This window comes from Hemiscyllium ocellatum, chromosome 25 (genome assembly GCF_020745735.1).
Source record: "Hemiscyllium ocellatum isolate sHemOce1 chromosome 25, sHemOce1.pat.X.cur, whole genome shotgun sequence".
Lineage (NCBI taxonomy): Eukaryota > Metazoa > Chordata > Chondrichthyes > Orectolobiformes > Hemiscylliidae > Hemiscyllium > Hemiscyllium ocellatum.
Genome location: NC_083425.1, coordinates 43,447,524 through 43,473,676, shown reverse-complemented (window position 1 = coordinate 43,473,676; position 26,153 = coordinate 43,447,524). Strand labels below are relative to the sequence as shown.

Here is a 26,153-nt window from a genome sequence, read left to right as displayed (position 1 = left end):
TGAGTTTAAAAAGAGAAGGTGCTGGAGAAACTCCGCAGGTCTGGCTGTATCTATGGAGAGAGACCAAAGTTAACATTTCCAATCCAGTGACCATTGTAACCAACATTATGTTTTTATTTCAGATTTCCAGCATCCGTGGTATTTTGTTTTTATTTGCGTGGTTGATGTGGCTGTTTGATATTAACCTGGTATCCCACATCACTTCAGTGGCCTGTCATGGTGTAGCAGTGATCTTTCTGGAGTATATAAACTTTCTAGGAGGTAGCTTTTCGGATTTGCAGCCACTTGTGTTTTCAATCGTTGATAGCCTTTAGTCTGGAAGGGACATCAGACTGGACACTTCCTGCTCATGGGAATGTTCAGCTGAAGGTTAGACATCCATCACTGGATGAGCAGAAAGCTCCTCCAACTAAATACTTGGAAAATTGAACCAATTGTCATTGGTCCCATAAACAATTTCTCTTCCTTAACTACCAACTCCTTCCCTATTCCTAGCAATAGGGTCTCATACTGAAACAGTTCTCAATCTTGATGTCATATATTCAAGTCAATATTAAGATCCCTTATTTCTCCTCTATAACATTGCCTGTTCCATTGCCTCTCATTTTCTACTTAACCCTTATTTGTGTCTTTGTGGGAGGTAAGAGCGCATTAATTTATATAATGTTATTGGGACTTGAGTTCAACTCCCCCTATGGAAGATGATGGAATTTGAATTCAATCATAGAAAATCTGTCATGAAGAGCCTAATGATGACCATGAAATTATTGCTGATTGTCGGGAAAAGTACTGGATGGCTGATGTCCTTTAGGGAAGGAAGGTGCTGTCCTTGCTTGGTCTGGCCTACATGTGACTACAGACCCACAGCATATGGTTGGTTCTTAGCTAACCTCTGGGCAATTTGGGATGGGCAATAAATGCTGCCCTATCCTATAAACGAATAAATAAATTGCTTGCCTCAGACTTCACCATTCCATTGTGCTTCTGGCTGGCTTCTTACTCTGCATTGTTTGCAAACTCAAAGTTATTCAAAACTTTGGAACCCTTGTCCTAATTAATAATAAATGTCACTGATCAATCCTGCTCTTGCTCGTCCCCATTGACTTCCAGTTTTGCAATGAATGCTAAACCTTGGTTTCTAACTTCTTTATGAATCTCCTTACTTCAGTAATCACTGTCAGCCCTACATGCTCTGTGAGATACCTTCATTCCTCCAATTCTGGCCTATTGAACATGGTTGATTTCAATCTATAAGGTCGGTACCACAAACTCTAGCTCTTGGCATTGATCTGCAAATGAAGATTTCAAGAAGTTTACACCTGACGGCTGTTCAGACCTATCCATGAATATCTGAATCTCTCATAATGAATGCAAGTAAAGATGTAGTTACTGTAGGGGGCAGTTGGATTTTTTCTTCTCATCCTTTTTCTCTATCATATTTGTTTCTTTTTTCTTTATTTCAAAGGTATCTGTAATCCTCCCAAAGTAGCATCTCCCATGGCCTGTGTTTTTCATCAACGATTATCAACGTGGCACAGAGAGAGTCTTCTTCAGGGAGACCTTGAAGCAGTTATCTGCCTCTCCTCTTTTCCCTTTATAAGTGGTCTACTTTCGTATAGGACATTCTTGGGAAGGAGACCATTTGGGCAATGTGACCACCCAATGCGATTGACTTTGCATGAGGATGGCCTTGATGCTGATGATGGCTGTTTCCAAGGTTAGATTAGATTCCCTACAGTGTGGAAATAGGCTCTTTGGCCCAACCAGTCCACACCGACCCTCTGAAGTGTAACCCACTCCATTCCCCTCTGACTAATGCACCTAACACTACGGGCAATTTAGCATGGCCAATTCACCTGACTTGCATATCTTTGGACTGTGGATCCAGAGGAAATCCAGGCAGACACGGGGAGAATGTGCAAACTCCACACAGCCACCCGAGGCTGGATTCAAACATGGGTACCTGGTGCTATGAGGCATCAGTGCTAACCACTGACCCACCATGCCACCCATCAAGGCATTAATGTTTCTGATGTGATCCAACCAGCTAATGTTGAGGATGCTGCAGGGACAGCACTAAATGAAGTATGCTAGTAGGCATGTGTGAACAGTAATATCAGACCCCTGACTCAACGCTTTGTTCATTTTGTATTTAGTCTATTCTCTAAGACTGTGGTTGCTGCACAATTTTTTCTTTGGAGTCTGTCAAATGAGCTGTTTGCTTCAAAAAGTCTGTGTACTAGAGCTGTTTCTTTATGTCTCATGGTATGTATGTCAGTATACCTTTAAGAGGTACTCTCATGATGTCATCACTGCATTACCTCATGTGCCCTGAAGGCAGACCCGGAATCAGGCGGGTACAACAAAGCCCAATAATCAGGACTATGGTCTCCATTATACATAGGTTGGGATGGGGCCATTGTGGTCAGGTCTGGATTTGGGGCTGGAGCCAGCACCCTAGGACCCATGACCTCTGTCACTGGCTTCACGTCTGCCTGAGGTTATGAAATTCCTAATTTATCATCTGATCTCCAATCACTTGAAGCATGATGCGTCACTGGACACGTGATGCTCTGTTCTCACCTAATAGCTTAATATTAGCCCAGCTGCTTATGTGCCCGAGGAATGTAGTATTTTCTGGTGATAAGTTTCTGGTGGACTTTTCAGTACCATTATATCTATTCTAGTTTCTTGTTTACAGCAATAATGTAAGTATTGCTGCATCAGATGAAATCTCTCTGTCTCTCTCTGTCTCTTTGTCTCTCTGTCTCACTCTCTGTCTCTCTCTCTGTCTCTATCTCTCTCTCCCCTCCTCTCTCTCTCTCTCTCTCTCTCTGTCTCTTTGTCTCTCTGTCTCATTCTCTCTCTCTCTGTCTGTCTGTCTCTCTCTCTCTCTGTCTCTCTGTCAGTCTGTCTGTCTGTCTCTCTCTGTCTCTCTCTGACTCTCTCTCTCTTCCCCTACCTGTCTCTCTCTCTCTCTCTCTCTTCTCTCCCTGTGTCTCTCTCTCTCTCTCTGTCTCTCTCTGTCTCTGTCTGTCTCTCTGTCTGTCTGTCTCTCTCTCTCTCTCTCTCTTCCTCTCTCTCTCTGTCTCTCTCTCTCTCTCTCTCCCTCTCTCTCTCTGTCTGTCTCTCTCTCTGTGCACACCAGTTTTTCTTTAATATGTCATTTTTTACCCCACCCCACCTCCCCTACCATGAAGAAAAAAAGCTGCAATTGACTTTTCTGACAACTATAAAACTAATTGTTTCAATTTACCATTTCCCTTTGAGTATTGCCACATAGAGTCATAGTGCTGTACAGCATGGAAACAGGTCCTTCGGTCCAACTCATTCATGCTGACCAGATATCCTAAATTAATCTTGTCCATTTGCCAGCATTTGGTCCATATCCCACTAAACCCTTCCTATTCATATGCCCGTCCAGATGCCTTTTAAAAATGTAATTGCACCAGCCTCCACCACTTCCTCTCATAGCTCATTCCATGCGTGCACCAAACCTCTTCGTGAAAACGTTGCCCCTTAGGACCCTTTTAAATCTTTCCCTTCTCACCCTAAACCTATGCCCTCTAGCTTTGGACTCCACTACCCTGTGGAAAAACACCTTGGCTATTCACTCTATCCATGCCCCTCATGATTTAATGAAGCTCTCTTCAGTTACCCCTTAACTTGCGACACTCCAGGGAAAATAGCCCCAGCAGATTCCTGATAGCACAAGCCATCCAACCCTGGCAACATCTTTCCTGCACCATTTCAAGTTTAACAACATTTTTCCTGTATCAGGGAGATCAGAATTGAATACAATTGAACACTGGTTGAACCAATGTCCTGTACAGCTACAACATAACATCCACACTCCTATACTGACCAATAAAAACAAGTGTACCAAATGCCTTCTTCATCACCCTGCCTACCTGTGAATCCACCTTCAAGAAGCTATGAACATGCACTCCAAACCTTCTCCAAACTCGCTAACTCCAAAGTCTCTTTGTTTGGCACTCTTCAGGACCCTACCATTAAGTGTTTCAGAGCTTTAAGTTGAACAAGTACCAACTCATCCAAACTGGATGATGTGCAGATTGGGGTGACCAGGGAGGATATTTAACACACTAACCTCAGGCAGGTTATCATCAAAATGTTCAAAAAATCAGAATAGAATGGTGCTTGGATGTAAAAATCTGCCTTTTTTTCTCTAAAAATGGGCTAAGAATCCAGGGATGTGAGTTCAAATTCCATGATGCCAGCTAATACCATTTCAATTCAATTCAGAATGTTTTACTATCTGGAAATGAAGGCTAGCCATTAGTATTGCTGACACTGAAACCATCAGTCATTGTTGAAAAATCTGTTTGGTTCATTAATATCCCTTAAGGAAGGAAATGTGCTGCTGCTACCTGGTCTCTCCTATATGTGTCTCCAGACCCATAACATTATGTTTAACTCTTGACTGCTCTCTGAAATGGCTAAGCAAGCTTGTTTCAAGGAAAACTAGGTAGAGCTAACAAACACAGACCTGAACAGTGACACACATATCCCATCAAAGGATTTTTAAAAATCTGATTAGTCACAGGGGGTAATTTGGGCATTCAGTAGCTGATGCTGGTTTGTGTTCCAGTAGAACTGTGGATTGATTGGACTGATTACAATCAAGTGGGTGATTTGCTCTGCCAAGCTATGACCCATGCTGTGAGCAGAAGATAAAAATCACAGCAATTGCTGTACGTCATACAATGTGAGCTCAATAAAGAAGCATACCGAACTAAACACCTCGTTGTTCTTAATTTAGAGGAAATGATCATCAAAACTGCTTGTTAGTTTAACTACAGTTTGCACATTGATACGTCCCTTGCTGGTAGTGTTGTTCTAGTCCGCCCATTCCATGGGTCACGCCATAAGGCAGTTTTTGCTGTTATCAATATTACTAATTAAAAACTTTACCTGTAACTGGTTGTGATCATCAAAGTCTATCAACCAAGTGCCTTAATAAACGTAAACATTGGCTTATTATCAAAATGAAGGGTTTAGATCAGAGTGGTGCTAGAAAAGCACAGCAGGTCAGGCCGCATCCGAAGAGTAGGAACATTGACGTTTTGGGCAAAAGCCCTTCATCAAAGCCCTTTATCAAAATGAAGCCTACTCAATACTGACATAATAATTGATTACCATACACAGTCAGTAAAACAGAAGTATAAATGTTTTCCATCTAAATGTTCCCAAAACACACACACATTCAATTATCAGGAAAAGTAGGAGATAAAATCAATTTTTCTGCAAAGATTGTCTTTCTGAACAAAAGTGGAAGCACTTTAGTCGATTGGTTAGTCTTGAGGAAAGAAGGAAAAAGCATAGAATTTTCTGGAGTCTCTTGTTCAGATTAAGCATATGCATTTGGTTAGCTCACTTCTCTTGCCTGATTGTCTCTGAAGGATTTGTAGATACAAGTTGTTTTGGAAATACAATTTTGAGATGCTCTGGCAATCATTCTTTGAAGAATGAGCTGAGTCAGAGGAAAGCCACCTAAGAACAAACTGTGTAGCTGATCTTTCGCATCTCTGAAAAAAAAATCATCCATGTTAGCTCAAGGTCAAATAGATCTGTTAGATTTCGGCCTGAGCTGATGTGGAAGATTTTCTTTCCAGAAATGGGAGAGATCAGCTGGGTAGCTTAACAGGCTTTTCTCTAACTCAGCTAGTTCTTAGCAGGCTTCCTTCCAAACGAACTAGATGAAACCTGTCACTGTTCAAAAACAGCCCCAGCAGCAGTCACAGCAAAGCAAGCAGTCATCACCAGTCATGTGATTTCCAGGCAACTTTGTTCAAAATAAAATCTCCAACATCCACAGTGAACTTCCAGGGATGCCTTTTAAAGAAGCCATTCCTGGTGTAATCACAATATCGAATAAATTATGCAATCCTTTAAGACCTGAATCCTTCAAATCATATCAAATAGATTAGATTAGGTTACTTACAGTGTGGAAACAGGCCCTTCGGCCCAACAAGTCCACACCGACCCGCCAAAGCGCAACCCACCCATACCCCTACATTTACCCCTTACCTAACACTACAGGCAATTTAGCATGGCCAATTCACCTGACCCGCACATCTTTGGACTGTGGGAGGAAACCGGAGCAAACCCACGCAGACACGGGGAGAATGTGCAAACTCCACACAGTCAGTCGCCTGAGTCAGGAATTGAACCCAGGTCTTGGGCGCTGTGAGGCAGCAGTACTAACCACTGTGCCACCGTGCTGCCCACGACTACTGATCATCTTCATAACAATGTGCAACTACAGGCACTGAAACGACAGATGAAAGCATGGAGAGGATCTGAGAATGATGATTGATGACATGAGAGCAGAACACTGCCATACTGCAAACAAGAAAATCCTAATCCCCGCGCTTTTCAGCATTAAATTGAATTTGCCTTTTGTCATCCCAATTTTACCAAGTAAAATTTGTTGTATTGGGGTCTGGTTTAAATTTGCCAGAGAGACAGTTGTATGCCATGCAGAAGAAATAATTATCCCAGTAGGTCACCTTTGGCATTAAAAGAAAATGCACAGATCACATCAAAAGAAACATAGCTGACATTTATGGGGCTGTAACTCACCTGTGATTGGTTGAGCACTCTGCAGTTTGAATAATGAAGGCAATTTGAATGCAGCTTACGTTGTACTAATTGTAGCACATCTGCAGATTTCGATGCAGTATTTTTTTGATTAGTCTAACAGCACTGCAGTTACACAATTGTGCATGGTGTCACTGAACGCTGATGAAGTGAAGCCATTGCCATTACAAATATTGCCATCTCTAACATTTTTCGTTTATTGCATATGACAGAATTCTCCAGTGTTTTCTTCTGTTGATCTACCTCTGCATCAGTTTGCATAATGAGGGAAAAATTCAAGTAACCAACTGGGTTTGTATGAATAAATTGGACCTGACTGTAAATGTTTGTATTGATCTTTGAAAAGGGACGTGTGTCCTTCTGAAATGAGTACTTGCCTGTGGAGACATTCTTCAAGAAAGAGTTGTGTTAGATTTTGACCCACCTGATATGGCTTCAAACGTAGGAGGGAAATGCAGACTTGCAGCATTATGATGGTTTATACGTATATGTATGTAAAAAGATTTTTCAATTTATAACAGACGTGGGATTTGGTTTATAGCCACAATTGCAACACACATCCATATGAAGTGGAGTAGGGTAGAAGAGTCATTGTTCCTCCAGAGACTAGTACTAATCAATCAAGATGTGAATTAAAATCCTCCATAGCAACTGGGGAAATTTAAATTCAATCAATAAACAAATCTGGAATAAAATACTCCTCCCAGTAACTTGGACCATGAAACTATGAGATTGTTGTTCAAAACTCATTTGTTTCACTGATAGCCTTTCAGGAGCGAAATCAATTATCCCTGCTCAATCTGGCATCTATGTGCCTCCAAGCCCATTTGGAGTCATAAGCATGAAAACAGACCCTTCAGTCCAACCATGTTCCCAAACTAAACTAGTCCCACCTACCTGCGCTTGACCCACATCCTTCCAAACCTTTCCTCTTCATGAACTTGTCCAAATGTCTTTTAAATGTTGTAACTGTGCCCACATCCACCACTTTCTCTGCCAGCTAATACCACACATGAACCAGTCTGGGTAAAAAGGTTGCCCCTCATGTCCTTCTTAAATCTTTCTCCTCTCACCTTAAAATATGCCCCCTAGTTTTGAACTCTCCCACCTGAGGGAAAAGACCATTGACAGTCACCTTATCTAAATCAATGTATTTAACTCTTAACTACTCCATCAAATCATCTGACAATCCATTCAGTTGTACAAAGCCATTATACAAATAGGTCGGATCAACAAACACCAACCTTGGGGCCAGACATGGGAGTACGTGCAGTCTAATCAATCCTGAAAAGCCGTCTTCACCAATATCTGGCCCCCCGTGCTCAAACTGGGAGAGGTCTCCCACAGGCCAGTGTAGCAGCAACTTGCTGTAGTCACACTCATAGAATTCAACCATTGGATTCCCCCCTCCCCATTCCTGGGTCTGTCTCACCGGGAGGAACCAAGTATGAGAACCAAAAGGGAATCCATTCCTTCCACATCCAGCTGCTGAGAGATTTCCTCTTTTTCTGGCAGTCGATTTTAGTTGTCATAACAAACTGTAAATGATTTCTGGGTGACATCGATCAGCCACTAAAGACACGGCTTTTGTTTCTGGTGCACATGTGGCAGCACCCAAGAAGCAGACCCTAATACGGAGAACCTCAATTATCCGAAGGACATGGGCAGGGAATATTTCATTGGACGAATCAAATGCCAGATACCTGGATAATCTGAAATTCAGATAATCAAATGCCGGATAATCGAGGTTTTCTGTGAACCCCAAGTTCTCACCCATACTAGCTGGCTTCTCTATCCTCAGATTCCTACAAAGGAACAGAATGTTATCACTCTGTTTGCTGTCTCCAGTTTCTGTTGTACAAAAATTTAAAGTGAGAAACAAAACAGAAATTACGGGAAAATCTCAGCAGGTCTGACAGCATTTTGGGTCCAGTGACCCTTCTTCAGAACCGATGGTAACTTGGAAAATGTTTTTATATGTAAAAGATAGGGCGGGAGAGGGAGTAAGTTGTAAACAATAGGTGGAGATAGAAAGAGAAGAACAGTTGGACAGACAAAGGAGTGGATAACAGTCAGCCTAGAAAAATGAATTGGAATGCTGGTGTTGGACTGGGGTGTTCAAAGTTAAAAATCACACAACACCAGGTTATAGTCCAACAGGTTTAATTGGAAGCACTAGCTTTCAGAGCATCGCTCCTTCTTCAGGTGGTTGTGGAGGACACAATTGTAAGATACGGAATTTATAGCAAAAGTTTACAGTGTGATGTAACTGAAATTATACATTGAAGAATACCTTAATTGTTTGTTAAGTCTCTCATCTGGTCGATTGACCATGTTCATTTCACTTCTTTCATCTGTAAATCACAAAACTTTTAATATAAAAGTTATATTCTCAGATTAACTTTAACAATTGTTCTGAATGATTGGCTGCTAATGGGAACTGTGTAGCAGGTAGTGTGTAATAGCAGACCATGTGATAACAAGGCCTGGTGTGTGGGGATTGGAGTGAGGACATGGGAGAAGGTGTCTCAAGCCCTGAAATTGTTAAACTCGATATTGAGTCCAGAAGGCTGTACAGCTGCCAAGCAGAAAATGAAGTGCCGTTCTTCCACCTTGTGCTGAGCTTTTCTAAAGCACTCTGAGCTTTGCTAATTCTCACCAGTGGTTTAAAGGTAAGATTATACAGTCCAGCTCTTTCATCAGAAGGAGACACCTGGTGGCAGTTTAACCTGTGGGTCACCACGACTCAGTTGAGGGGGTGAGTTTGAGAAGTTTAGTGAGCACAGCCAGTGTGGGAGTTGAACTGAAACTGTAAGCATTACTCTGCATTCAGCCAAGAACTCAGTCAGCTCATTCAAATTAAACTGTGCAGCACAACAGACAAATTAGAAAATTCCACTTGTTTTTTTTCAATTTAACCTGCAACTGGATTTCCAGGAAATTGGGTTACCAAAACAGTTTGAGTATATTAAATGAAATTGTACTGTTCAATTCCATGAGATCTAATGATTACTTCAAAAAACAGAAGCAGAATCATAGGATTTTCAGTTTGAACGTTGTTGGATTGTTCAGTATTAGGGGATATTGACTCCAGAACAAAACTGCAAGATTCAACTTGGTCTGATGGTCATTAAATACTAAAGGAAATATTGTTAAACTTCTTGCAGACAGTTGCTAAAGGAGACTGGAAGAAAATTTTCAGTCAGTTTTAAGTTTATTCACAAAATGCAACAGCACAAATTTAAAGATCCTAACTACAGGGCACCTCCACTGTCATAATTATCTCTTTATATGTGCATAAGTAATTAGCTAATGAGTTTTCTGCCATCTGTATACACTTAACCTTAATTTATACAATCAACAAGTATGACTACAAAATCCCTCATATTAAATTAAAATATATTTTTTAAAATCCAGTTAATCTGCATTCTTTGGCAGGTGTAACTGTTTCTCTTTCTTTTCATTACTTTTTTAAGCGTTCGGTTTTGAATTGGATTTATTATTCATGTCTAAAGTCTCATATATGATAGCTGTCTCAAAACTGCACATAAGAAGGCCATAAGCCCATAAGACATAGGAGCAGAAATTAGGCCATTCAGCCTATCAGGCCATTCAGCCCATCATGTCTGCATCACCATTCAATCATGGCTGATAAGTTTCTCAACCTCATTCTCCTGCTTTCTCCCCGTAACCCTTGATCCCTTTTTCAATCAAGAACCTATCTATCTCCATCTTAAATATACTCAATGACCTGGCCTCCACAGCCTTCTGTGGCAGTGAATTTCATAGATTTGTCACTCTCTGGCTGAAAAGATTTCTCCTTATCTCCGTTTTAAAAGGTTTTCCTTTACTCTAAATCTGTGGTCTCAGGTCCTAGTCTCTTCTACCAATGAAAACATCTTCCCAACATCCACTCTGTCCAGGCCATTCAGTATTCTATATGTTTCCATTAGATTTGTCCCCTCATCCTTCTAAACTCCATCAAGTATAGACCCAGAGTCATAGAGATGTACAGCGTGGAAACAGACCTTTCAGTCCAACTCAAACGAGCCAACCAGATATCCAAACCTAATCTAATCCCATTTGCCAACAACCCTCTAAACCCTTCCTATTCATTTCACATCCAGAAGCTTTTTAAATGTTGTAATTGTACCAGCCTCCACCACTTCCTCTGGCATCTCATTCCATACACGTACCACCATCTGCATGAAAATGTTGCCCCTTCTAAATTCTTCCCCTCTCACCCTAAACCTATGGTGTCTAGCTCTGGACTCTCCCACCCTGGGGAGAAGAACTAATCTATTTTCCATATCTCTGCCCCTCATGATTTTATAAACCTCTATAAGGTCACCCCTCAGCCTCTGACACTCCAGGGAATACACCCCAATCTATTCAGCCTCTTGCTATAGCTCAAACCCTCCAACCCTGGAAACATCCTTATAAATCTTTTCTGAACTCTTTCAAGTTTCACAACATCCTTCTGATAGTTCTCAAATATTCCTCATATGTTATATGTGAAGGTGTTGCTGTACTAGTAATGTCATTGAAATAATAAAGCAAAATAGTATTCGAATGCTCTGGGTGGTGATGGTTGGGGTGGAGGGTGTCAAATGTTTGAAACATACCACAACAGAGGGTGAAATTTGAATTCAATGAAATCTGGATCCAATGGTACCATGTAACCATCATTGACTGAAGTTAAAATCCACATGGTTCACAAATGCCCTTTAGGAAAGAGAATTTGCCATCCTTATGAGTTCAGATCAAACATGGACAAGGAAATCTCTTGATGATTGCCATTTACTGATCGGCCCTTGCTGATAACTCAGTGCTCTTCCATATCGAATATCACTTGGAAGAAGTATTGCAGATGGCAAGGTCACAAAATCTACTCTGGGTGTGTGAGTTCAATACCCAACAAGACGGTTTTGGTAGCACCACTGCTGACAAAGCTGGTTGAGTCCCTAATGATATAACTGCTAGACTGAGTCTGCGGCAGGGGATGAGGGGATCAACAAAAGAAAAATCTGTTTGACATCATCTTCACCAACCTAACTGTCCCCAATACATTTGTCTGTAAAAATAATGCAAGGAGTGACCATGACAGAGATTTTGTGGAGACTAAGTCCCATCTTCACCTTGATGATAAGTTCCATGTTTTTGGGTGGTATTACCACCTTGCTAAATGGAACAGAGTTTGAACAGAAAGAGCAATTCAAAGCTGGGCATTCAAGAGGTGCTGTGAAAGATCAACTGCAGCAGCAGAATTATGTTCAACCACAATCTATAATCTAATACCTTGGCATTGTATCACTACTATCAATCCTGGTTCAGTTAAGAAAGCAGGCAGGCATGCTGGGAGCAGCACAAATAAGGTGTCAACTGCGGCTACAGCACAGGATACTTTCACATTGAACAGAGGAAACAGCATGTATCTTTCCTATATGCAGCATCAAGAACTCAGCACAACATTGAATATAATATCCCTGATCGTGGGCTCTTTGATACTGAAGTGTATGATACTGTGTGCTTCATTAACTGCTCTTTCAGGCTGTCCTGCCACATTCAGTGACTTTGCACATGTCTGTCTTTTGCTGCTCCCCTTTTAGAGTTGTGTCCTCGTTTTCATATTGTCTCTCTGTGCTCTTTCTACCAAAATGAATTGATTCACAATTGAAAATGTTGAAATAGTGCCCTATAAACCAAGCTGTAAGACATTATTATATTTCAAAAAGGGTGAGGGTTCTATGTCTGACCCCTTGGAGATCCCACATCAATCCACTTCCAGTTGGAACAAAAAATCATGAACAATAAAAACAAAATATGCTTGGATGAAAACTCTGTTAACTATTACTTTCTGTTTCCCAGCGGTCAACCAATTTTGTATCAGTATCGTTAGTGTGTCTTTTATTCCATGAGCTTTAACCAGTCAGGGGTTGACATTGCTCACCACAACAGCAGTGATTATAAAACTATCCATGTCTGATATATTTCAATGTACCACAAAATTTGCATTGATACAACATCCTAGCATTGCCATTATCATGACAAAGGACATTACATGCATGTCCAATCTTTCAATACAAATGGAATATATAAAACTGGCAAATGCTTAATAAATCATGATTATGTTTCCAGTATTAACACTGTAATTTCATGTCAGAGGAGTTTCATATAAACTCTCGCCTGCTTGATATTTCAGTGAATTCAGAAGAAATTAAGGAATTCACCTTGATAAGAATATGTTGTGGGTTTGCATACTGCAGTCTTCCTCCCACTCCTCATCTCCAGGGAGCCTGCAGCATATTCACCCGTGAACATTATCCTCCTTTTGCTTTCCTAGTGTTTGTTAATCATGTGTGTACTTTAATATTCTGCTCTGTCATTGCGCTTCCTTTGGATAATGTTTGTTCTGAAGATTCAAAAACATCAACCTTGCTTCATCATTCAATAATTATCTTTGGTTCTTGAACCTCCTGAAAACTTTTCAATTTTGGTGAGAGCTGATCTGAAATTCCTTTTAAAAATCCCACAGGAAGTCCACTCCAAGTGATATGACCAATAATTGACGATGGATCTCACACAAGTCTTCATTTGACCAAACAAACACAGATGAGAAATCAGATTCTAATCAAAAATACTTCCAATTATTTCTTCTCTTCATTTTGCTTCCTGGTGTCTAAAACATGAGGAGGAGGCGAGACTCTAATAACAGGCTCGCTTCCAAGGCCTCATTAAGGGCTAGCTGTCCACTAGCTATGACACATCAATTGGCTTCGATCTGCAGTGTTGAAAGCCTCCAGCTCCCATTGGTGCAAGCATGCTAATTAGTTATACCTGACTGCACCAGGCTGTGTCAATGCCTTGCATTTCTTGAGCTATTTTAGAATGTGGATTATGAGAATTAACCCTTTAATTTCAGAACCTCTTGAAATATTCTGACCAATTGGGCAAGCAGCACCAATTCCTGGAAGGCTTTACAAGAACGTTCACACACCTAAAAAGTTTTGATTATAACTTCAACAGTTAAACATTTTGATTGTAGAATATGCAGTTGTGTGTAGCAGCTTCCAGATTCTGCACATCAGTTAATATTGGAACACAAGTAATTGTGGAGTTATTTTGCTATTTAGTTGTCTTCCTGGCAGGTATGGTTTTCTGACATGCCATCCTTTTCTGTACCCCGCTTTACAGAGAACCTGTAAAGATCTGTTAATGATACGATCAATGCTGTTTTCACTGTCAAAATCATAGTGTGATAAAAGTAGTGTGTAGTCAGCAGTGTTGATTGAGACTACCATTTCTGCATTGTCCATCCAGACAATGGGAACCAGAATCTAAGTGTTAGTTAATGTTTTAGTGACAATTTGATAAGCTTTTTGCTGATGTTAAAATATTTCAACTATTTGTAAAATTATTTGAACCGTCAGAAACTAGTTAAATAAGGCCTGTAATACTGGATAGCCGCAGGCAACACCGCTTTCACGCACAAAATAGTTTTAGTGGTGGAATAATTACTCTGAATGTCAAAGTGATCATTGCAAGTGCAGACTGACCCACCTTAGAGTCATAGACTTAAGCAGCACGGAAACCTGTCAGCATGAAAATGGTCCATTCCGACCATCTGGCCCATATCCCTCGAAACCCCTCCTATTCATGTACACATCCAAATACCTTTTAAATGCTGTACCAATATCTACCTCTTCATCTGGCAGCTCCTTCCATACACATGCCACCTTCTGTGTGAAAACGTAGCCCCTCAGGTCCTTTTAAATATTTCCCCTCTCACCTTAAACCTATTCCCTCCAGTTTTGGACACCCCACACCCATCAAAAATGATCTTGTCTATTTACCCTTTTCAAGCCACTTTTGATTTTAAGAACCTCTATAAGGTCACCTCTCTGCCTTCGATGTTTCAAGGAAAATAGCACCAGCCTATTCAGCCTCTCCCTATAGCTCAAACCCTCCAATACTGACAACATCCTTGTAAATCTTTTCTGAACCCTTCCAAGTTTAGCAACATCTTTACTCCAGCTTGGAGACCAGAAGTAAGTGCAGTATTCTAAATCTGGCCTCATCAATGTCTTGTACAGCTACAACATGACCTCCCAACTCCTATACTCATTGCACAGACCAATGAAGACAAGTGTGCCAGACCTTGCCTTCACCACCCTATCGACCTGCAAATCCACTTCATGCCAATTAACTTTTTTAAAAAAATGGTGACCCATTCTCTGCGCTGCCTCAGCCACTTCCTCTCATGGACTAATCTTGGCTCCTTATGTCATTCAGACCAAGGCAGAGGGTGTAGTAATTGTAATAAGGTCAGCTGGCAGGACCTCACAGATTATGAGATCCCCGATTGTTATTGTTCACCTGGCACAGTCAGGGAGCCCTGGCTGACAGAGATACTGTCACTCTGGTGCCTGACTCTGAAGAGACAGTACTAAACTCAAGGACTGTTCATCTGTAAACAAAGGCTGACTTGGTGATAGTATACCGGCCTCTATGGAGTTACCTGGGGGGGCAAGGGAGAAAGTGGCTGCTCAGTACGAAGGAATAGCCAAGGTTGCCTCAGAAGCAAGTATATTCAGAAGCAGTGTGTAAAATCACAATGGAATTATATCAACAATGCCATATTTGTGACAGGCAGCTGCTGTTCCTGGGTGTTGACATTGTATTGCAGTTCTGCTTTCGTGTGTGCGCACAAGTTGCTCCACCTAGTGGTGACATTCACCATAAACGCAGCCTTGTCATAAAAGATGCTTCTCACAGTACAGCTAATTGTACCTCACCAGTGTATTTACATCGCAAACACCATTCAATGCAACAAGTTATAGGCTTGTTCTTTTGGCAAATTATGTGGAATTCTAGCACGAGCACATTTCAGTTTAACATCAAGGTTGTTGTCAGCAATTGTAAGTGCTATCTTGACTGAACAGAAAATTCAAAGCAACAAAACATGAGTTATGAAATAGACTACTGCTTCACACTACCACCAAGTCCAATTCCAATGTCAGTGTCTTTTCATGGGTAACATGCTAAGGTTGTGGTCAGAGAGATTGCTGAATTTCAAGCCATCATCGATATTAGGGATATTGCCAAGGTAACAGTTGTCTTAACCCTTCACTTAGTATTGTGTATGGTCAAGCAAGTCAGGTACAGAGTGCTTTTTTTCATCATGATCTGAATGCATGTTTTTGTTCATTGGCGTTAAATTTGAAATATTTCATAGGTTAACTATGCAGTTCCACCACAATAGGCACTGAGCTTCTGGGTTGCAAGGATACTTACATGAGCCTCATTCAGAAAGAACTTTGTGTCCCACATCACAGCATCCCACAGACATGATTCATGGATTTTCATTGAAATCCTGAGGTCTATATTATTGTGAACAAAAATGCTCCTGACTCAACCGTGAATGTGTCTATCATCATTTTGAGCTCATAGCAAATGTCGTGCAATCATGGTTCAATTTGAAGTGTGGTCCCAATTTACTTTGTCCACATTCGTTTTATTATGGCCTGGATTTTACACTCCAGAGCCAGTGGTTTTGAACATGGGGTGGGGATGGGATGGTGTATGTAAATCTAACAGGTGACATGCCTTGTACCTATCCACCCACTCCTGACCACCTGAAACATTGCAGGAGGCTGAGCAGATATGATATGCTCTGCCCCACTGACTGTGGTCCGGTTGAGAACCTAAGTGGCCAAATATTAAGAGCTTTATCCCACCATAATTGGTATATATTACCCAGAACGGGGACATCCCTATACATGCAGGAAGCCAGGCAGGAGTAGTGGTGGAGCGTGCCTCACCCCTAGCGAAAGTCTTCTAATGTTGAATCCCCTTGAACCCGATTCCTCACCATCCCATGCACACCCCACCTCATCCCCATTTGTGCCCTCAAAGTGTCCTGCAGCTCTGGACGTACCTATCAGTCTGGGTTCCTCAGCACTGCAGGCTGCCTGCAGTCTCAGCAATGTTTCCCAATGATACTACCAGGACAACAGAGCTGCATTGACTATCAGCTTTCAAAGGCATGAACTCTCCCAGAGAAAGGGGCAGAAATTTGTCCTTAAAGTAAGTAATGTTACTCCCAGTATTAAATTGATGCTGAGCAGGTTGTGGGATTTTGGGATTCCCCTACCCCAACCTTCTAGCTACTGCTGCGGGTTAAAATCCAGCCTCATATAGTTTGCAAGGCTAAATGCTTACATTTCTAAAACTTTTGCTCATAATTGATAAACTGATATTAGGAGTCAGTTTAATGTTTCTTCTTTGCACTGCCTCCATTGATTTGAATGTCTCCCAGACCAGAACCAAATAGAGAACTGAAGGAACATTTTGACCTATACATATTATTTGCTTTGTGAATTGTTTCTTTGCAGTGATTGAAATAATCAAATCTTGATCTCATTCAGCTTCACCTTTAGCTATTTCAAACTTATTCACAAAGTACTAATGCAGCTCCTGTTTTTCCCATGTGCATCATTTTACCATTATCCATATTAAATTTGCACCTCAATTATTAATTCAAGCATAGAATATCTGATACGCTGACTTTATTCAACTCTATTTTATATACAAGTTACATAATTGCTATTCTTTCATTTCAGTTTTATTTGAAGTCTTCTTAATATAACATAAATATATTAACTGTGAAATATTTGAACTGATTTGAAGTCACAAGACATTCTGAATTAAATTTATTCTGTGCAACTCATGTAGACCATGGATGTTTAAGGATGAACTGTAGCTGGTAACAGAGTGCTTCTGTTCATCTCAGTATTCCTATGGTGAGGATGGTGAGGCACATCATTGTTTAAGTCCTTACGGTAGTAAGACGATTATGAGGTTTATAAGATTGCTATGTTTTTTGACTGTAGCTTTAACTTCAGGTAGATTGAGGCAAATCATTTCACCTGTTCAGAAGGCTACCTGAGGAGCAAGCTTGGGTGGTTTGATTAATGGAATATTGATTTTTATTGGATAGAAAAATGAAAGATATTTGTACTTGGAGACAATGGTAGCAACTTGTCAGTGAACAGTGGATCGACTGTAAGTCTAAAGTTGTTGAGGATTTTGGGTTGTAAGCAATTAGACAGGTAAAAGAGAGTTAGTATTTCAAGAATAGCTAAGCAGCACTTCTACCTGAATACATGACCCATTTGATTCACATTGCTATGGTCTTTAGTGGGGAAATTAGTCAGTATCCAGGGAAGGGAGAGCAAAACGATAAAGTGATACAGAAGTGGAGAAGGGGCTTGCACACTCACTGAAAAGAACAAATTCATGAGCAGTTAAAACAAGATTAGAATATTTATCTAGTTTGTGCTAGAGAAAGAATTTCTGGGAGAAATATCCTCACTGTGGAAGACAGTTCTAATATTTGGGGTTCCCAAGCTGAGAAAGGGAGAGAAAACAGAAAGAAACTCTTTGGAGCTTTGAACGGGTTCCAGAAGAACTTAAGGTGTATTTACAGAGCAGTGTAAAGTATATCTTTGAATGTATTTTCAGTTGTCCTAAAGTAAATGAAAAGGGATGTTTCATGTTGCAGTTTAAAGTATGAAGTATGTACAAGGATAGTGTTCAGTCAATTGTGCTGTTGTCTTTAGTTACATTACCCATCCTAAAATGTGAAATCTTGCTGTGTCTCAGCTATTAATGAATTAGGGGAGGTGATGGCCTAGTGGTGTTATCACTGATCTGTTAATCCAGAGACCCAGGTAATGTTCTGGGGACCTGAGTTCAAATCCTGCTACTGCAGATGGTGGAATTTGAATTCAATGAATATCTAGTGTTTTAAAGAGCATATTGATGACCATGAATTCATTGTTGGAAAAAGCCATCTGGTTCATTAATGTCCTTTAGGGAAAGGAAACTGCCATCCTTCCTTGGTCTGGTCTACATGTGACTCCAGACCCACAGCAATGTGGTTAACTCTTATCTGTCCATGGGCAATTAGGGATGGGCAATAAATACTGGCCTAGCCAGCGACATCCTCATTCTGTGAATGAATAAAAAACCCTAAGAGTTCAATTTTATTTTTTAATGGGTGTTGACCTCCACAGTGATCTTAATAATCCATAGCAGTTAGCACTGCTGCCTCACAGTGCCAGGGACCCAGGTTCAATTCTGGTCTCTGGGGACTGTCTCTGAGGAGTTTGTACATGCTCCCTGGGTGCTCTGGTTTCGTCCCACATTCAAAAGATGTGCAGGTTAGGCGGTTTGGACATGCTAGTCATCCATAGTGTCCAGGTACTTACAAAAGTGGTGGATTAGCCATGGGAAATGTGGGCATAGGGTGGGTGCCTGAGTATGGGTGGGGTGCTGGTTGGAGGATGGGTGCAGATTTGATTGGCCACAACTATGAATCAAGTTTGGCTGTGGTGCCTTCCGTTATGGGTAAATAGTCTGCCTATATTAACCATTGATGGTCTCATGATCACAGAACAATGAGCAACCTTGGAATAACAGCCTGCCTAAAGGTCAGTGATCAAAACTTTATGTGAAGGGTAAAAGTAAACTTTTCAGAGATTAAATTATTCCAGCTGAACAAAGGAGCAGTTGCTGACACTTTTTTTCTTTAGCAAATGTTGATTCTATTAAGCTGCTCTAAACAGTCTTTTAATACAGTCAGGCATAATCTAATCACCAGTCCTAAATGATTTCTCTCAGTTTAATGAGATACTATTGATCTCAGTGAACTGAATGAAGCTGTTCAGGAGTTTTTGATTGCACTTTTGTTTACTTGTTAAATTATTTCAACTTTAACTGACTGAATTCTCCATTTTGCCATCAATCTTTGTTGAGTAAATATTGCACGCAAACAGTAATGGGCCAAAATTTAGAAAACATTGAAGAGAAGTCTGCAGTTAACATTTAGATAAACATGAATTTGACCTTACTGGCACCTGCTCAAAGTAAAAAGGCCCCTTTTAAATGACTGCGCTGCATTACTTTGAAAACACTTCAGAGAAAAAAACTTACACTGCACTCGCTAGAAGTGGGAAACCAAGTGGGCAGGGGAACTTAATCATGTAAAAGAGCAAAAGTCAGATTTGCAATTATGTCTTTGGAACTTTAACGGTGAGTCAAACTTTTCAATGACAAGTATTTGGAAAAATGTGTGTATTTGAATATTGTGATAAAGTCCCACATAGAAAGCTAGAAAATAAAATTAAAGTACATGTGGTTGAGGACAATATACCAAATTGAGGATTGTCAACTGGCAGAAAGCAAAGTGTAGGAAGAAATAGATCATTCTCAGGTCGGCAGACCTCTCCTGCTATAACTTGTGGGTTATAGCAGGAATATGGATATGGGGCCTCAGCTGCTCATAATCTATAAATCTTATTTAGTAATGGAACCAATTGTAATATGTCTAAATTTGCAGATGGTACAAAACTTGGTGAGAACATAAGTTGTGAGGTGCATGCATTTAAGATGATTGAACAAGAGCATGGCACATAGAATATAATAGGATGTGTGAAATTATCCTCTCTCCTAGGGTGAACAAAGGTGCAAACTACTTCCTAAATGGCAAGAGATTGGAAGATGCTGATATCCAAAGGGTTCTAGGACTTCTTGTTCATAAATCACTAAAAGCTAGTATGTAGATTCAGCAAACAACTTGAAAAGCAATTGTTATGTTAGTCTTTACCGCAATGGGACTTGAGGGCACAACCAAGGAAGTCTTGCTTTATTTGTGTAGAACATTGGTGTGTATGGTTTATAGTTCTAGTCCCTTCATCTAAGAAAGGATAGAGTTGCTACAGAGGGAGTGCAGGAGAGGTTTACAAAAGTGATTCCAGTTGTGGGACTGTTGTTTGTGGAGAATAGGCCTGAATTAGTCGTTAAACAAGTGCAAACAGAGGTTGATAGATTCCTAATTAGTAATGAAATCAATGGGTATGGAGATGACACAGGAATATAGCATTGATATAGATAATCAGCCATGATGTAGAATGGCAGAACAAATTCAAGGTGCTGAATGGCCTCTTCCTGTTCCTGTGTTCCTGTGCATGCTCAATAAAAGGCTGCCTCACCAGAATTAATTCCCCTACCCAATTATATTCTCCGTAGGCTAGTGATAGGTCATGACTGCATATAAGAGGCATCTCACAGGTAAGATATAGTATTTCCTAGACTTTTATGTGAGCAGCCACAACTTTCATCTCTTTGTCGTGCATTCATCAATGCCGTACCTAGTTTTAACTTTGGATGGACATTGTATGGAACATGGGGAATGAGAAAGGGTGAAATGCTGGAATGTAATGGGCATAGGCCAAGGTGGCTGACCAAGGATGGAAGTTTGCCTGGCCAAGAATGGAAGTCAGTTTGGGGAACAGTGAGAAATTTACCAATGAGGAATATAAAAGCCTTACAATGTATAATGCCCGATTTGAGAGCCCGAGTGCTCCTAGCTGGTGGGGAATCAATACCTGCCTGGGTCCCCCTTAAATAGAGTGGCAGGACTTTAACTCCTATAAGGTAATGGTGCCTGCTCCCACCACAGGAACACTGAGCAGAATCAAAGCATTCCAGTAAGCTGTGGCTCAGTTAGGAACTCTCGGCTGGGATGAAATGCAGAACAGGAAGTGGTCAATTAAGATTTTCAATTTCAAAAACAATATTGGTTTATGAAAAATGGTGTTAAACCAATAGGAGTTGCTTTGTTTCATTCTGGTACAGTAAAAGTTGTCATTTAAAATGTGAAAAATCGTGGTGTCATTTCTTTCAGTTAATAGCTGGGACTTTGGATTTCTTTCCATACTTAATTATCTCCCTTGAGATTATCAGCAAGAATCATTTACAGCGATTTCCCGCAAATGTGTCCCTGTACCTAACGTGGCCGAATACTTGTGAAACTATTCTAGATCTTTGCTGGTTTATATGTTGCAACTAGCCACTGGATGAACCTGGTGAGCCAGTAGTGAGACCAAATCCAATATCCTGATGTGAATTAACCAATCTAATTCACTATTTAAAAAGACCTTTACTCAACCACGTGGAAAATCTAATGGAACCTTTACACCTTGGTGACTTGTTTACTTTGCTTTACAATAACTTAATATTTATCAAGGGCTACACTATCATGAGCTAAGTAATATAAAATGTCTCAATTTGAATAGAACTCCTTCACTATAATATTATCCTGATTAATAGAATCCCCAAATCAAATGCTCTTTGGCAGAACTTGCCCTTCATGTTTTCACGACTGTAAAATTGGATATGTTCTCTGCTGTCTATGCTTATCCCACCTTGCTTGTTTCAAGCAAGTTCTGGTCTTGTAGGTAAGTGATGGCAAAACTTTACACACAAAAAAAAAATTGCTTTTTTATAGCACTTTTCACAACCACCAGAAACTACATGTAACAAATGCTCACATTCAGCACTGCTACTCTGACCAGATCCTCGGTTTTTGTGATGTTGAGTAGGGGCTGAAGTTTCTGGCAAGTGAAATGAACTTTATTGACTGCTGTTGCTGTCACTTTAACCAACAATTATAGATTCATAGCATTGGCAGAGGGAGATTCAGCCTATCCTGCCTATGCCACTTCTTTGACAGAACTATCCAATTAGACCCAATTCCCTGTCTTGTCCCTAAATCCCCACAGACGTTTCCCCTTGTAGTATTTGTCCAATGTGATGAAAATTATGATTAAACCTGCTCCTGCTACAATTTTCAGTAAAGAATTACATGTTGCTGCATAAATGTTGTTTTTCTCCTGTTTTTTGTCAACTACCTTAAAAATCTTGGGATTCCTTCAGTGTAGAAGTAGGCCATTTGGCCCATCAAGTCCACACTGACCATCCAAAGAGCATTCCACCCCATCTCTGTAACCTTACATTCCCCATGGCTAATCCATTTAACCTCCTCATCTCTGGGCACTACAAGGAATTTAGCATGGGCAATCCATCTAACCTGGACATCTTCAGACTGTGGGAAGGAACCGGAGCAGGCGGAGGAATTATTTGTCTCTGGTTTGTGAGTCGTCTTCCAGGACAAACAGTTTCCCCATGATCATTCTGTGGAAGCCCTTCATGATTTTAAACATATCTACAATGTCTCTGCTCTAAGCAGAACAATCCAGATTGATTGAGTCTCTCCAGGTAGCCAAGCCTTTCACCCCACTCCTATTCTAGGAAACTTACTCTGAAACATTTTTGAAGGCTTGACATCCTTGCTAAAACGTGTGTCCAGTGCTGATTGCAAAACTCCAGCTTCAGGGGAGACTCAATGTTTTATAGAGTTTAAAAACAAAGCTGGAGAAATCATCACCTTTATATAATTTTTATAAAAATATTACTGTGGCATGTTATGCATGTGAAATAGAAACAAACAGTGCCAGAATACACTCAGCAGATCTGGCAGCAAAACTGGAGAGAGAAACAAACTGAATGGTTCAAGTCCAATATGATTCAGATGCTGTTGTGTTCGAACTCATTGTCCACCCCTATCAGGAAGCAAAACTGACTAGTTTTCTCTCTCACTTTCACTGGTGAAGCTGTCAGGATGTAAGCCTGGACAGAGGTTGGCCCTGTTGGAATGATACTCAGTTAGCCCGTCAAGTTTGCTCCGGCATTCAATGGCTGGTCTGGTAATCCTTAGCTTCTTCGTCTGCATTTTTACCACATTCTCATACTGATTAAAAATGGACCTCAGCTTTGAATTTGCTTAATGACTCAGTGTCAACAGTCCTCTCCAATACATTCAGTACCCTCTCAGAGAAGAAGCGTCCTGCTCAAGTCGATCTAAAATGCACCCCTTACTCTAAGATTATACCCTCTGGTCCTAGACTGTCCCATAGGTCTCCTCTTATTTCTCGAAAATCCAGTGAGTGCAAGCACAACTGCTCAAACTTTCCTCATAAGAAAATCCCTCCATACCTGAAATCAACCCTGTCAACCTTCAGTGGACTGCCTTCAATGTCAGTACAGAGGAACCTCCATTATCCAAATGAGATGGTGGCACTATTTTGTTCAGATAATTGATTATTGAGATAATCGATTTTAGCTTAAACAGGGGAAGCCATACTGATTTCACGTTGTGCTGCACTGGAGAATTTGTTTAAATCTATAATTTTAATGAGTCTGCCATTTAAACAAACTAATCTTTGCAGTCTGCAAATTACAGGTTAAAATGAGAAGAATTAAACCCTTACCATGAAATCCCAGCATTAAACAAGGTCCCAAACAGCTTCTACAATCACAAGAGCATTTACAGTATCAGTTTCTGGAAACTCAGTCTCTCGATAGGAAGATGGAAACCCCGCCTTGCACATGTGTTACGTTCTTGGGCTTTTTTTTAAATGAACAGCCTGGTAAAGTACTGGGAAACGTTTGCACAGGGCTATGTAACAACCTTTAACCAAAAAATATCCAGTCGCTGATACTTGAGCTGCTTATGTTTCTTTGTTTTTGCCAGCGTTTTCACATGTTCTTCAGTCCAGGTAAATCGAGTACACTTACCTCTTTGATATAACATTTTTGCAGGACCTTGAAATCATCTTTGGACAATCCTATATTCAGATAATTGAGGTTCCTTTGTATAGCTTTCCTGAAATAAAGAGGCCCAAAAGTTTTTAAGTATGGTCAGATTTATGACATGTATAATTTTAGCAAGATATCTCTATTTTTAATATTCTCTTCCTTTTGAAATAAAGACCAACTAAACTTGTGTACTAACTTGTTGAAGTTTGTGCACGAGGACCTCCAAATCACTGTGTTGCAGCTTTCTGCAGTCTTCCTCCATTTAAGTTACATTCATCCTTTCGATTTTCCCTGCCAAAGTGCTCCCAGAGGCACTGAAGAACTTCAATCTATATTGCAGGACCTTTTACAGCCTAATTGAATACTTCTGAAGTATAGCTACTGTTTGAATGTAGAAAACTGTGATTTAGGGCAGGTTTTAAAGGTTATTTAGAGTATGCATTTGTCAGAGGACTAAGATTATTGAGCAAATAAATGGATTCTATTGTACCTATTCATCAGAAAATCCAGCTGTGAACTGTGTACAGTGACAGGGTTGAACCACAGACTTCTAACAGCCACTTTTGTATTTCCACAGGGTGGAATTATTGCTGATGCACGTTTGAAGGAACTGACGCCAACAATGCCGGTAATTTTCATCAAAGCTATTCCTGTGGACAAGCAGGATACTCGCAACTTGTACCCATGCCCAGTCTATAAAACCCGCCTTCGAGGCCCGACCTACGTCTGGACGTTCAACCTGAAAACCAAGGAAAAGCCATCCAAGTGGGTGCTGGCTGGAGTTTCACTGCTTCTGCAGATCTAAGCAGGACAGTTTGTTCCCTCTTCCCAACACTGACAGGAAAGACTACTCAATAATTCACACTTGAATTTAGATCTCTCAATTTAGTATAAAGATTAATAGATTTTTTGTGAGCAATATTAATAGAAATGATTTAACAGGATTTAACAGTTCTGTGAATACTTGGAGCAAATTTTGCACTTTAGCTGTGATTTCTCAATTTGAGTCACATACGAATATAATTTGTTACTCTCATATATGTGTAACTTAAACGCCTTTTTTTCTAAATAAAGTGCATTTTCAAATCCTCTGTTAACATGGTGATTTATATGATGCACATTTGGATCTTGTTCCCAGTTGATTTTACACTGTGAAATTAATGAGTAAATACAACACAGTATGCTGGCACTGTCTTTTGTTAAGTGTGAACATAAAGCTTCCTGGATGATATAAATCCTGGTGGTGGAACTGTTAAATGCTTTACCTTCACAACTTATGAGTTTTTGTGAAAGAAACACATATGAATATTTAATTGAGTAAGCTGCAAACCAAAAGTTTGATAACACTCAATGAATGGCCAATATAAAAACTTTGGCAAAGCGCAGGAGGCTGGTAAATACGTGATCAGCAGTTTCCATAATAAGCTGGCAGAAAATGCAGGACTCCTTCATCTTGGCTGTGTGGCACCCTATTGAATTTTTTCGCATGATTATTACATTTTCATGTTCATCTCCAGTGACCTCTGGTTTACCCTCAGTACTGAGTAGCCTTTAGTACATGAAACATTGTTTCATCCCAGAGCCAACATAGACTGAATCAACAAACAAGATTGATATGCAGGACATTATGGATGGGTAAACCTATGTTCTTAATTGATGTGCACAGATCTGTTAGGCATGGCCAGGGTATTAAGACGAAGGATTAGAAATCCCTTGGATTTCTCAATGCCAGTTCAAATCTGGATGACTGCTTTGCAGCTCATTACTGATTGAAGGGGCCTTTGTGGCACAGTGATAGTGTCCCCATCTCTATGCTAGAAGGTCTTGTTCAAGTCATACCTGTCATGCAAGTATATCAAAACATGTCCAAGTAGGATGGTTGTCAATGTATGCACATTCCAGTTCTATAGTGATCAAGAGTGAAACCTTCATCTCTTTTTCTCTCAGGCATTTCTTTCTCGGCATTTTACCAGGAACTTATTACCAGAGCCCTACTGTATGTTTTAGGTTGGACACATTTTAAAATT

The 26,153-nt window shown here is 40.4% G+C and overlaps 1 protein-coding gene across 3 annotated transcripts in view; it reads left to right on the top strand.

Moving 5' to 3' along the window:
* Positions 1-25,023, top strand: part of LOC132827851 (dynein axonemal heavy chain 9-like) — a 504,454-nt gene extending 479,431 nt beyond the window's left edge. For all 3 annotated transcript variants that reach the window (XM_060844602.1, XM_060844601.1, XM_060844600.1), the window contains one exon: positions 24,704-25,023. In XM_060844602.1, coding sequence (XP_060700585.1) covers positions 24,704-24,931 — 228 coding nt within the window. In that variant the 3' untranslated portion in view covers positions 24,932-25,023. The remainder of the gene's footprint in view (positions 1-24,703) is intronic.
* The last annotated feature ends 1,130 nt before the right edge of the window (positions 25,024-26,153 follow it).